The 15,136-nt window shown below is 40.2% G+C and overlaps 1 protein-coding gene across 2 annotated transcripts in view; it reads right to left on the minus strand.

The window, feature by feature from the left end:
- Window positions 1-4,799: 4,799 nt before the first annotated feature.
- The window catches only part of BMP3 (bone morphogenetic protein 3), a 31,321-nt gene continuing 20,984 nt past the window's right edge, over window positions 4,800-15,136 (minus strand). For both annotated transcript variants that reach the window (XM_086407549.1, XM_086407550.1), the window contains exon 3: window positions 4,800-8,977. In XM_086407549.1, the coding sequence (XP_086263675.1) occupies window positions 8,786-8,977 (192 nt within the window). In that variant the 3' untranslated portion in view covers window positions 4,800-8,785. The remainder of the gene's footprint in view (window positions 8,978-15,136) is intronic.

Here is a 15,136-nt window from a genome sequence, read left to right on the forward strand (position 1 = left end):
TGACTATTTGTGACCCTATGGACTGCAGCGCACCAGGCTTCCCTGTCCTTCACTGTCTCCCAGAGTTTTTGTTCAAATTCATGAATATTATAACCAAAATTATAAAAAATAAACATTATAATCAAAATGAAATTTAAAAACCCATACCACGAGAACATCTCTCTCTCTTTTTTTTTTTTTTGTGAACAGAAGTGTATGAAGAAAAGACTTGTGGATTCTTAAATTTTGTGTGTTGTGGATCTAAAGGTATAACCCTGGGGCATTGGGGCATTGTGGTTTTTCCCACAGTGGTTTCCCATTGCGGTTTCACCCACAGTGATAATGTTTTAGTATTACTTGCTGATATACGCTTTATAATGGGCTTCCCAGTTGGAAATAACCTGCTTGCCAATGCAGGAGACATAAGAGACGTGGGTTCAATCCCTGAATGGGGAAAATCCCTTGGAGGAGGACATGGCAACTTACTCCAGTATTCTTGCCTGGAGAATCCCATGGACAGAGGAGCTCAAGGGGCTCCAGTCCATAGGGTTACATAGAGTTGAACATGACTGATGTGACTTAGCAATACACATCCTTTTCATATTAGTTACATATATCTAATCCAATTCTGAGATGGTGGAAAACTTAGATATCGATGTTCTGAATCATCAAGTAGATCTCCACTAACTAAGATAGGGTTTTGTACAATGCAAATAATCTTGAGTACAAGTATCACTTGTTTTCACAGTTCATAGATACTATATTTTTACAAATTTAAATTTTGTGACAACTGTGTCAAGAAAGACTGTTGGCACCAGTTTTCCAACAGCATCTGTTTACTCTGTGTCTCAGTGTCACATTTTAGTAATTCTCACAACATTTAAAAATTTTTCATTATTATTGTATTTGTTGTGATGATCCGTGATCGGTCAAGTTTGATATTGTTATTGTAAAAATATCACACTTCACTGAAGGCTCACATGATGGTTAGCATTTTTTAGCAATAAAGTATCTTTAATTAAGATTTGTAATTTTTTTTAAGAAATAATGGTAGTGCACATTTAATTTTATTTTTGTTCAGTCCCTAAGTCATGTCCGACTGTCCATGGACTGCAGTGTACAGGCTTCCCTGTCCTTCATTATTTCCCGGAGTTTGCTCAAATTTATGTCCATTGAGTTAGTGTTGTTATCTAACAGTCCTTTCAGTGAAAATGCAGGGTTGATTTCCTTTAAGATTTACTGGTTTGCTCTCCAAGTCCAAGGGACTCAAGAGTATTAATAGACTATGATACAGTGTAAACATAATTTTCAAACAGACTTGAAAACCAAAAACTATGTGATATATGTAACTAATATGTAAAAATAAAATCACTTTATTGCAATATTTGCTTTATTGTGGTGGTCTGGAAACAGCCCCACAACATCTCCAAGGTGTGCCTGTTCTAACTGATTTACAGGATTATTTGGATTTGTCCTGAGTTCTTCTTGTCAACCCTAACCTCTATCATATCTTCTGATAGCTACGAAGTCCTATCCCAAGACATATTTCAAGGCAATTCCTCTGACAGGAGAACTGAATCAAGAAATTACAACAGCGACTCTTTTGGAAGTCTTTAAGAGTCACAGATTTGATGAAAGTGAAAGAGGACAGTGAAAAAGTTGGCTTAAAGCTCAATATTCAGAAAACAAAGATCATGGCATCTGGTCCCATCACTTCATGGCAAATAGACGGAGAAACAGTGGAAACAGTGACTGACTTTATTTTGGGGGGCCTCCAAAATCACTGCAGATGGTGACTGCAGCCATGACATTAAAAGATGCTTACTTCTTGGGAGAAAAGTTATGACCAATCTAGACAGCATATTAAAAATCAGAGACGTTACTTTGCCAACAAAGGTCTGTCTAGTGAAGGCTATGGTTTTTCCTGTGGTCATATGGATGTGAGAGTTGGATCATAAAGAAAGCTGAGTGCCAAAGAATTGATGCTTTTGAACTGTGGTGTTGGAGAAGACTCTTGAGAGTCCCTTGGACTGCAAGGAGATCCAACCAGTCCATCCTAAAGGAAATCAGTCCTGGGCGTTCATTGGAAGGACTGATGCTGAAGCTGAAACTCCAATACTTTGGCCACCTGATGCGAAGAGCTGACTCATTTGAAAAGACCCTGATGGTGGGAAAGATTGAAGGCAGGAGGAGAAGGGATGACAGAGGATGAGATGGCTGGATGGCATCACTGACTCAATGGGCATGAGTTTGAGTAAACTCCGGGAGTTGGTGATGGACAGGGAGGCCTGGTGCACTGCAGTCCATGGGGTCACAAAGAGTCGGACACGACTGAGTGACTGAACTGACTGAGAGTCACAGAACTGACCACACTGATGGAATGAAGACCCAGTTGTGACTTGCCAAGGGCACATGTCATCCTTGTGGTAATAGGCAGTACTGGGATTCTAACACAAGGCTTTTTAATCTCAAAGACATTGCTGTCTCCATGATGTTATGAAAGATTCTAATACCAGTTTTTTCAGTAGTTCATCATATGGCACCAGGCATACTCGATAACTCAGTATGCCATAGTCAAAATTCTTTTGGTTGCCATTTACAGACATGTGCACAAACACTGCTTAAGGAAGAGTGAGCACATTATTGAGTTTGCAGAGAAATCTTATGTCATCCAAGGACAGGAAGTGCAGTGCCTCTCAGATAGGAGCAGAAACTGGAATATCTTGAGCAACAGGGTAGCTAATCTCCTTACTTTGCAAGAAGTAAGATATAACGGTGAGCCTTCCATTCTTCTCTCCCTGAACTGTCGGGGCTCATCTTCGTTAGTGTCAAGGAGCCTCTCACTGTTGGTGGAAGCCGGTTTTCAGAGGACGGCATGGCAAGTAGACATCCAAATAGATGAAAACCACAGCATGTCTACACTTCCTCATTTGGAAAATGGGGAGACTGGCTTAGATAATAATAGCAGTTGATAATAACTGAGTCTTCATTCTGTTCCAGGTGCTTGGCAATGTAGTTTATGTGTGAAAGTGAAAAGTGAAAGTTGCCCAGTCAAGTCCAACTCTTTGTGACCCCGTAGTCTATACAGTCCATGGAATTCTCCAGGCCAGAATACTGGAGTGGGTAGCCTTTCCCTTTTCCAGGGGATCTTCCCAACCCAGGGATCGAACCCAGGTCTCCTACATTGCGAGCAGATTCTTTACCAGCTAAGCCACAAGGGAAGCCCAAGAATACTGGAGTGGGTAGCCAATCCCTTCTCCAGAGGATCTTCCTGACCCAGGAATCAAACCAGGATCTCCTGCATTGCAGGCAGATTCTTACCGAGTTATCAGGGAAGTCCAAAATTTATGTGTATATCTCATTAAACCTTATACAATCCTATGAGGCAAGAACTTTATTGCCCCATTTCATAGATGAGATAAGTGAGACACAGAGAGGTTAAGGAATTTGTTCAACATGATCTTTAAAGGGCCTGGTAGTTCCAAAATGCTATGGTTTTAGTTCCAAAATGGTATGATTTTTAAGTAGACGCAGTCTGAATAGATCAATTAAATGAGGGAGAATAATAAGAAAGCATATTTTATTTCTTAACCTGAGGTCATTTTTCTTTTAGAGAGAAAGGTATAGCCTAAACAAAAATGGTGAAATACATCTCAATGATCAGATGAGTTAAATAGGTGCTTATCATCCTAAAATGTGTACATGAACATGTTAACAATGACAGATAAAGTTACTGTCAAAACAGTCATATGGACATTCACACAAAGTATCTGTAAGTGGAGTGTGTGGTTAAACAAGAAATGACTGAGAGGGAGGGAGAGAGAGAAAAAAAAAATGAAGTGATTCAAGCTGAATCTCTGATATTCCCCTTATGGGTGTGTGTGTATATATACATATATGTACATATATATATATATGTACAGAGGTATATATGTATGAAATAGATGGGGAAAGAGTGGAAACCATGGCAGACTTTACTTTTTGGGGCTCCAAAATCACTGCAGATGGTGACTGCAGCCATGAAATTAAAAGACGCTTACTCCTTGGAAGGAAAGTTATGACCAACCTAGACAGCATATTGAAAAGCAGAGATATTACTTTGCCAACAAAGGTCTGTCTAGTCAAGGCTATGGTTTTTCCAGTGGTCATGTATGGATGTGAGAGTTGGACTATAGAGAAAGCTGAGTGCCGAAGAGTTGATGCTTTTGAACTGTGGTGTTGGAGAAGACTCTTGAGAGTCCCTTGGACTGCAAGGAGATCCAACTAGTCCATCCTAAAGGAAATCAGTCCTGGGCGTTCATTGGAAGGACTGATGCTGAAGCTGAAACTCCAATACTTTGGCCACCTCATGTGAAGAGTTGACTCATTGGAAAAGACCTTGATGCTGGGAGGGGTTGGGACAGGAGGAAAAAGGGGGCGACAGAGGATGAGATGGCTGGATGGCATCACTGACTCGATGGACATGAGTTTGGGTGAGCTCCGGGAGTTGGTGATGGACAGGGAGGCCTGGCGTGCTGTGATTCATGGGGTCGCAGAGACTCGGACACGACTGAGTGACTGAACTGATACATATATATATATATACACACACAGGTGTATATATATGTATATATATATACACAGGTATATAAATTGTTTCACAGTGTTATGTTTCATGTTATGTTGTTGATAGGTTACGATGCTTCATTTATGATACTATTTGAAAATGTTCGACTCTGTGCCTAAGTTTTGTTATCTCTTTTCAGATGCAGTTTTTCAACTTTCTCAAGTTGTGAAAATGCAGTCTTTCCCAATGATAAGTAGAAGAGAACGGGGAAGTGTTCAGTTAAGCAATTTTATTTCCATACTGTATAGAGAAAAGCTCTCCATTACTGGAGGAAAGTGATACAAAGCCAGCAAAGCTTACACATCAGTAGTGAAGCATCCTTACAGTTTCACTGCAGTATGCTCCTTTAGTAACTGTACTAGAGAACCAGTTGTCATTCTGCCTGTAGTGACTAGTGAAAGAACTTTTTCTTATCATCTAAATATGAAAATTATTACCATTATAGATAGGAATGCAACAGTCATTAAATAAATTAAAAGCATCTTTAAAGTTTTTCCATATACATATATAATATATATTTTTTAAATTGCCATCAACTGTACAAGCATTCAGTTCTCAACTAGAACATTTACAGAAACTATTGTGGAAAGCTGAAGGGAAGGCTTGGTTTTTTGGGAGAAGGGGATCATTTAAGTACTATAACTACATTAAAATACAATTCCCAAGGGAAAAAAAGATATACAGAGAAGTCAGACTTATCCAAGATATCTTATTTAATCTCGTATTTAATCTTACACATAAGGTATGCAGAACTATTTTTTGACCCAACCTTGATTCAGCCAAGTCAATATCCAGACATTACTTACTTGTTAGCACAGAGAAAAGTAAGACTAAAGTGTATAATGTAATTATATATATAAAAAAAATCTTTGTAAGCCAGATTGATAATAGCATTATACACATATGATTGCCTATGAAAATAATAAATGGGCAAAAAACTTTTTTTCTTCTGAAACGTAAGGTAAAAAAAATCCTAGCTTAATGAATAAATGATCATCAGTTAATATATAGCTAGGTGAGTGTCCAAATTGATCGGGAATATTATAGTCCTGAGATCTACAGAGTCCAATCTTCCAGTTTAAATTCTACAACCCCACATCCTGTAAATGGTATATTATTTACACAGGTTACAACAAAATACTTTGATAATACTATATCAGCAGCCCTTGAATTTGAATTCAACAGAACAGTTATTGAAAAAAAAGTTATTTTCAACTAACTGTGTGTGTGTGTCTCATATGGGGGTGATAGGGTGGTTGCAAGAGAAAGGGAGAGGAAAAGAAAGATGCATGATTTAGAAAATGGCATTATTAATATAAATGCAATTTCTCTTCTCATTAATATCACTTTAAATCAGGAGATTTATAAAAAGTTTATATAGTAATTATACAGACATTAGTATCTAACAAATTGTGACATAGTCACTCAATTTTCCAATTATTTCATGTAAAATTTTATTACTTAAAATATTAACTCATTTACTTCAAACTCTGCTTCAACCCCCTAAAAAGTAACTTTCCTTTATTTTGGGGAACTAAACATTTTCCCATTTATACCATAATATGGCTTCAAAGCAGGAGATAATTAATAATGGTTACAAGCTTGCCGAAAAATAACTACTAGTCAAAAGCTATTTTGATTGCTAAAAGTCAATCCTGTGACTTTTATTACATTCTAATTTTGTCGTATCAATTGCTTCAAAATTGGAAATAGTTATTATTTAGAGATATTTTTTGGCCATTATAGAATTTAATTTATAACAAGTGAGCATCAATTTAAATTTAAATTAAAGGTAACTGACAGACATCTGGAGAGAAGAAGGCTGGGAAAGAAAACTAGGAATTGTTAAGAGATTTTGGTAGATACATCTCTAGAAAAAACTAAATTACGAATTTCACCCAATCTACCAATGAAATAAAAGTTATATTTACAGAAAGAGCATGCCCAGGGTAGAGCAGCCACCCACGGGGTCACTTCTATTATATAACTGTGTTTCAAATTTTTGATAAAATTTAGTAGAAAATAATTTCATCCCTTATCTAATTTTTAATCTGTATGCTACCAGAACAAAAAAATGAACTAGAAGAAACCATAGCAACTCAGGTACCAGCACTTCATTCATCATTTGGAACAGGTGTTTCTCATTCATGGAGTCAACACACATTCCAAAAGTGTCAAAGAGCGTCTTTTCATGGTACTCTTTTTAATGGGTTTCCAATGAGACAGAAATACTACTTAACTGCCAGGGAATGCCATACTGGCAAACACAGAAGAACAGGATGTTTCTGCCTTTGGTTTATGAACAGCCATACTTGCAGGGTTTTAGCTCTGTCATTACCATCCATTCAAGGAAGATATGTGTGATATAACAAGTACTGTAAACCCAAACTTTTGGTGGCAGAAGGACCTTCCAGCTTAACTAGTCTGCCTCTTTATTTTTACAAGTGAAGACACTTAACACGTCTTTCACAAAGTAGATGCTCAGTTAACATTAAATTACGAACTACCACAGATAACTACAGACAGAACAAAACTCCATGTATTCTGTGTCTTCCGATAACTTCACAGCCTCTGAAATAGCTTACTACTACTACTACTAAGTCGCTTCAGTCATGTCCGACTCTGTACGACCCCATAGATGGCAGCCCACCAGGCTCCCCCATCCCTGGGATTCTCCAGGCAAGAATACTGGAGTGGGTTGCCATTTCCTTCTCCAATGTATGAAAGTGAAAAGTGGAAGTGAAGTTGCTCAGTCGTGTCCGACTCTCAGCAACCCCATGGACTGCAGCCCACCAGGCTCCTCCGCCCATGGGATTTTCCAGGCAAGAGTACTGGAGTGGGGTGCCATTGCCTTAGCTGACTCTAATCAGGTCAGACTGAACTTAGATAACAATTAACCACAGAGAGAACGTCAACAACAATCCATGGTCTGAAAACATTTCTGTCACACATAAACAGAGCCAAGAAAAGATTTTTGAAACAATTTCTCAAAGGCAAAAGTGTGAGAGGAGATATTTATGACAAATGGAAATAGGGGAAAAAAACAATAAGTGTATAGATTCAATTCCCTTTCTTGCTGGATAATTTATAGTAAGCCATACTAAAGAATAGATTCCCTGTCTGAACCAAAAGCCGTGATCAACATGAAAAAGTGTCTGGACGTGGACATAGTAGGTGAACAAGGATGTGGACTTGTGATTGTGATTAGATTGATCACTTAAAGAAATCTCCAATAGTCCATCTACTGAGCCTTAGTATCTATTGATTACTTTATAGGAAGCAAAGGTATATCAAGAGAATTAATTGCATGTTGAAGTTCAATTTAAAAGAACAAATGAAAGCACTTGTGGAAGAGAGATACAGAAGAATAATTAGATCTGGGTTTTTGAAAACTGGGTTGCTGGTTGCCTTTCTTGTGAGGGCCATGGAATGAAAACATCAGTATTTCCAAATAAATGGCTGAGGAAAGTGGTAACTCTTGCATACCCTCTTGGATCACTCTATCCATTCTGGTAAACTTCTCACAAATGAATGATGCTTGTCAGAACATGAAATGAAAAAAACAAGAATCCCATGCAGACTGAATTATAAAATCATGTTAAGCCAATCTTCCAAAAGAGGGCACACGTCCCTAGGAATGTGTTCACATCCATACACACTGACGCTCAGCACACATCCTCCACTCAGCTAGTCACACAAGGATCTGTAAAGAAAAACACAGGTAAACAATAGTCTCCACAAATTTAAGATAAACATCAAAGCTGATTGAATTATTTAGTACTTGCTAAGTTGCTCAGGAATCTAAGGCAAGAAGCCTGCTTTAAAATATGAAATTATTCTATTTCTGTGAGCAGAGATCAATGATAAGCTGTTGTTTGCTTCCAATCTATTTTCAAAGCCCATTACAAAAATAAATCAGTATGTTCTCCAACAGTTCTAAAAACAGTTTGAGTGATTGTTTTTCTTGTGTAATTTTTTTTTTAAAGAAAACGATTTCCATATTTACTTTAATCTTGCTTTGAGTTACATTCAGAAACAAATACAGTCCAGTTCTCCTTGGTGGAAATCATCAGTCTATTTGCTCATTTGCCTTTGACTACTGAAAAATCTTTTGAAATGAAATGCATTGGCCGTGCAAAAAAAAGTCCATAAAAATAAACTAATGATTGAGTTAAGCATCCAGATGAGTTCTTCACCAGGTTATCTGCAAGCACAAGACTCTACTGTCATGTTTGGATATACTTTAAGTACCACATTCTTGTTTTCATCAAAGAATAAGATGCTGAGTGAGGACATCTTTTCTGGCACACAGCAAGGCTCGGGGATTCCAGGGACGACCCCCACAGCTCTCACTATACTCTGGATGGTAGCGTGATTTGATGGCTTCAAAGACTAGGAACGAAAAGGGAGAACACAGGTTAGGTAGAATGGCTTTTCCCCTCTCTAGCCCCCACTAAAAAATATATATGATGGATTTGGTTCAACAAATTAATAAAGCTCTGGCATCATCACACATTCAGCCCAATCTCCAATATCACTATCACCAAAATGGTTGTCATCAACTAAGTGACTACTCAGATTGATTGGTAAAGAATTTGCCTGCGATGCAGGAGACCTGAGCTCGAACTCTAGGTCGGGAAGATCCTCTGGAGAAGGGAATGGCACACCACTCCAGTATTCTTGCCTGGAGAATTCCATGGACAAGAGGAGCCTGGTGGGCTATAGTTCATGGGGTTGCAAAGAGTCAGACACAACTGACTGACTAACACTTCTACTTTTTTTCAGGTGCTAGGCATGTTCTGTGTAGTATTTCTAATCCTTACCACATAACCACCATTTCTTCCATTTTACAGATAGAGAAATAGACTCAAAAAGCTTGAATGACACATATAAAGTCATACAGACATGGAGAGTGAGAACTCGAATCTGGTTTTCTAAGCAGGAATCATTTAATTAAAAATGATTTAGTCCTCAAACAGGGAATTAGTACATGCTAAGGTGTTTTCACCCACTCCAGTGTTCTTGCCTGGAGAATCCCAGGGACGGGGGAGCCTGGTGTGCTGCCATCTATGGGGTCGCACAGAGTCGGACACAACTGAAGCGACTTAGCAGCAGCAGCAGGGTGTTTTCAGGGCTTCCTTGGTAGTTCAGATGGTAAAGCGTCTGCCTACAATGCAGGAGACCCAGGTTCGATCCCTGGGTCAGGAAGATCACCTGGAGAAGGAAATGGCAACCAACTCCAGTACTCTTGCCTGGAAAATCCCATGGACTGAGGAGCCTGGTAGGCTACAGTCCGTGGGTTCGCAAAGAGTCGGATATGACTGAGCGACTTCAGGTCAGGTCAGGGTGTTTTCAGACCAGTCAATCCTAAAGAAAATTGGTCCTAAATATTCACCGGAAGGACTGCTGCTGAAGCTCCAATATTTTGGCCACCTGATGAGAAGAACTGACTCACTGGAAGAGACTCTGATGCCGGGAAAGATTGAAGGTGGGAGAAAAAGGGGACGACTGAGAATGAGATAGTTGGATGGCATCACCGACTCGATGGACATGAGTTTGAGCAGATTCCAGGAGTTGGTAATGGACAGGGAAGCCTGGCATGCTGCAGTCCATGGGGTTGCAAAGAGACGGACACGACTGGGTGACTGGATGAAGGGTGTTTTCAATAACAGGATTGCAAAAGAAACAATTTGATCCTGAGCTAGTCACAAAGAACGCTTAACAAGCACCAACTGAACATAGATTTTTGCCACTGCTATAGTGACATTTATACTTTGTTTTGAAAATAACACAAACATGTCAAGTGCATGCTAAGTCACTTCACTCTTGTCCAGCTCTTTGCGACCCTATGGACTATAGCTTGCCAGGCTCCTCTGTCCAAGGGATTCTTCATGCAAGATCTTCCTCACCCAGGGATCAAACCCATCTCTCTTTATGTCTCCTGCATTGGCATGAAGGTTCTTTACCACTAGCACCACTTGGGAAGTCCCCAACGTCAAGGGGCATTGATTTATTTAATAGTTACCACCTGCATGAATGGACGGAGAAGGCAATGGCACCCCACTCCAGTACTCTTGCCTGGAAAATTCCATGGATGGAGGAGCCTGATAGGCTGCCGTCCATGGGGTCGCTAAGAGTCGGACATGACTGAGCAACTTCACTTGATGAATGGATGCTGATTAAGAGGACCACACTGTTGGCCACTGGGGGTCACTGTTGCTCCATGGGTGCAGACATTAATGCTGTAGCATTTTAGTTTTCTAAACCTGGGGCATATCCTCTAGGAATAATCCAGGGGGCCTGAGATTATTTTATGGCTGTCAGAAGTTTGACCAAAGGAGCTTGAGTAAAATCTGTTCCCAAGCAATGCCAAATGGGACCGTGACCATACATGGGAGAAGTTTGGTTTTACTTAGAGAGCCCTATCCAGCTCGGCTCAGCATTGAAGAACGGTCACTTTTCCAAGCCCAGAATGTTTAGGAATTGCCAGTGTGGTAAGACCTTCTTCCTGAGCAATGCCACACTTTTCAACATCAGTTCTCCCCGATGTCTCTTTTAAGCAGATGAAATCCATTAGAAAGAATTTAGAAACAGGTCTTTGGTAACTTGCCAGAGATCACATGTCAATTCAGGAATGGGATTTAAGCCAAAATGCTGGCTTTTTAATGTCAAGATTTTGAGCCACGTTTCAGAGGCACCTCAGCCCCCAGTTAACTGGTATTCTAACTTTATACACCTAAAACTCCCAGGATGGGAAACTGAAACATATGGAAAGGTTAAGAGTACACAAAAGCCAAAGGAGAAGCAAATAAGTAGAAAGTTGGCACATTGTTAAAAAATAATAGGATTTTGGTGGGGGGTGGGCAGGAAAAGGGCAAATCCGATTTGTCTCATCTCATCTTTCAATTCAGTGAAAAAAATTATCCATGCATTAGACTTCAACATGGTTGCTAACGGGCACAAATTACCTTAAAGTTAGTATTGATGATGGCCAGCTCCTTTATCTACTCTTTTTTCCTGGAAGAGTAGTTAACCTACAATTAATTAACTTTGCAAAGAAGGGTATTTTCTTCCCTTAAGGATAAGAAGTCTGTCTTGTTCTATTCTGCATCTCCTGTGTCCTGTGGCATCAACACTATGCATGTAATTGACAAACTACAATTGTACTATAACCACCGTACCAATGGCCACTGTTTGCTCTTTCATTAGGATCAGGCGATTTCTTAAGAAAACTTTTGCAGCCATCCACTTATCTCTATTGATTTATTTTTAAATTCAGTCATCCAAACAGCATATGATAACACCCCAAAGGATTTTTTTAAAGCCATAGATTGTCTGACACTATTTTGTTACTGTTAATGTTTTACTGACTCCTATACCATTTAATTTTCATACATTTAAGTAGACAAGGACTTGATCCATAAATCCAGCTGTGCATTGCTTGTCCTCGGTGCTTGGAGCAGAGAAGGTTCTCTAGGCACTGAATAAATACTTGCCAAATGGATGAAATACTTATAAATAATAACATACCCTCCATTGCACCTATTTCTGTGGAAATAATTCCCATCAACAAAAATAAAAGGTTCTGAGCTAATGACCCAGCACAGATATGGAAAATATTCATGGGTGTTCCCTAGGAAAATTCCTGTCCTTTTTAAAAGCTCTAACTCACAAATGAGCAGTTTCTGGTGGGCTCACTGGAATCCAGCAAGCCCTTGATTGTCGGCGGTGTGTTTTATCAGGAACCTCTCTGTTTTCTAGGGAGTTGTCCCCTTTCTCTTTCTCACTGTGAAATCCAGCTGCCATGATCAGGAATAATTAAGCCAAACACAAAAGATCCATGTGACCATTTGCTGGTGTGGAACATTTGCCAGTCTATCACTTTCACTTGTTTTTGCCTTCCGATTACGTTTCTCAGGTCTCTCTTCACAGCAGCTTAAGAATCCCAGTGATGACAAATGCAGACCTGTGCTTTTTTTCCCGGTGCACACTCAGTTGCTCAGTCGTGTCTGACTCTTTGTAACCTCATGGACTGTAGTCCAGCAGGCTCCTCTGTCCATGTGATTTTCCAGGCAAAAATACTGGAGTGGGTTGCCATTTCCTCCTCCAGGGGATCCTCCTGACCCGAGGGATTGAACCTACGTCTCCTCTGTCTTTTGCATTAGCAGGCAGATTCTTTACCACTGAGCCACCTGGGAAGCCCTTTTCCTCCCCAGTCTCACTTTTTAATGTGGGTGAAACAGGACATCGGTATCTATTTAGGTTTTTTTTTTTTTTTTGCTTAGGTAACTCAATATATCAAGATTTAGGATTTTTAGAGTTCATCTTCATGATCAGAGATTGAAATTGGAAACCTCAGGACATTAATTGAGACTGCATCATTTTGAACGCATTCCATGTGAATTTCTTGTTTAGAAAGGATGCTTGGTTCAAAGTGTTTAGCTTCTTTGGTCCATAATTCTTTGTCTTTGCTGTTCCCAACCTTTGCACCACTCCATGCAAAAATACCTTCACTCCTCCAATCCTTGATTGGTTCCCTTGGACCACTTGTCAGCAACAATGGCTCAATCACTTTCATTTGAAATCTCTGTTTTCCATCTCTGCTTTGGTGGTGAGGGGAGGCCAAGGTCTAAGACTTGGCTACAGCTATATGGGTATTTTTCATCTCATGGCAGAATGCCAGGGTCTCTCCCTGGGGGAACAGATTGGCTGTAAGGGCTAGAAATCAGAAAAATCCAAGCTGCCGTGTCTGTGAATGAAATCTGCCGTGCTCAGGCCCTCACCTGCCAAGCTGCGGGTGATGTCCTCGAGTTGAATTCGATTACAAGTGCATTAGCAGGGGAGAGAATGTCATCAGCTCTGAGCCTTCATTCCTGACTCAGGCCATGGGGCTTTGCTCCATGCTCTCCCAGTCCAACCCACATGGGTGTGATAGCCCAGAAACTATCTAATTGGAATCAGGGAAAGGGCAAAGCCTGGAATTTGGGAAAGGCAGAGCACAGCTGTTCTGAATTACAGACAGGTTGTCGACTTTTGCAGATGAAGAGCCCGGCTCTAGAGAGCAGGCTCTCACTGGGGAGGCCAGAAGGAAGGAGGGCCAGCCGAGGAGTCTGGCCTGAGAGAACTTTTCTCTGGGGCAGAATGTATATGTATAGTCTGAAAGGTCTTTGGCACCTCACTTATTCCACATGCATTTGTACTGATCTGGTCAGAGGCCTTATTTTCCTCTGTGGTTCAAAAACTATATTTTTGTTTAAATAGTTGACTCTGGTTACCATGCTGGACACTAGGCTGATAACAGGGACAGTGATTAATTACCCCTGATGTCACAGCTTCATACCGCTTCAAGCTTCCCATCATTTTGGTGACTGTACCACTTGAAAGACACAAAGCCTGAAAGGCTTACAGGGAATCAGTAGAAAGCTTCAAAAGTTAAGCAGATCCACACAAGGTGATGAAGGACTGAGATGTCCATGTCACAGCCAGACTTCCACTCGAAACTTGGCAAAAGGAATTCTCCAGCTTGGAGAGAAGACTCCACCCTTATCCCTATTACATGACATCTCCCTGTAGTTTGGATGCCATTCCAAGGTTTGACAAATACTATCATGGGCTTCCCTGGTGGCTCAGATGGTAAAGAATCTGCCTGCAATGTGGGAGACCTGGGTTTGATCCCTGGGTTGGGAAGATCCCCTAGAGGAGGGCAAGGCAACTCCAGTATTCTTGCCTGGAGAATGCCATGGACAGAGCAGCCTGGTGGGCTACAGTCCATGGGGTCACATAAAGAGTCAGACATGACCGAGCGATTAACACAGCATGTGTTCAGTTGCTATAATGGATGCTCTCTTGATTCTACCCACCAAAGAGCTTATGAACTAGGGCTGAAGGGAGAATCCTATTTAAAGCCTTGTGACATTTAAAAAGGGATAAGAAACATTTACAAAACTTATCCTTGTCTTACATCTATTATTATTTTTTAATATTTTATTTCATATTATTTATTTGATCATGCTGCACAGCGTGTGGGATCTTAGTTCCCCAAGGAGGAACTGAATCCATGCCCCCTGCATTGGAGGCACAGAGTCTTAACCACTGGATCACCAGGGAAGTCCCACAATTTTTATTCTTTTGATCCCTACTCCTGTGTTTTTTTTTTTTTTCCAGTTCCCTACATTGGATTTTCTATTCTCTTCAGTCTCAGCCACGGCCATTAATAATGGCAAAAAATTCATTGAGTGCCTATCAGCACAAGGTGCTCGATGATCTCATTTCCCCATCGTTTTTATAATGCAGATACTGTGATATTTTTATTTACCCTAGTACCTGTTTCAAAGATGAGAAAACTAACATACAGAAAGTTAGCGGAACTTCCCCACCTCAAAACCTCAGCGGGTAAGAAGTGGAGCCAAGTTTTAAGCCAAAAGGATTCAACGACTCAAAGGATGGTTTGCAGACCAACAGCATCAGTAACATCTAGAGGCTTGTTAGATACACCGAATCTTGGGCTTTGCCCCTGAAACCACTGGATCAGAACCTACAGATTAAGAAGAT

The sequence above is a fragment of the Bos grunniens genome, chromosome 6, assembly GCF_055505025.1.
Source record: "Bos grunniens cultivar Pamir isolate PY7600 chromosome 6, Bosgru_T2T1.0, whole genome shotgun sequence".
NCBI classification, from domain to species: Eukaryota; Metazoa; Chordata; class Mammalia; order Artiodactyla; family Bovidae; genus Bos; species Bos grunniens.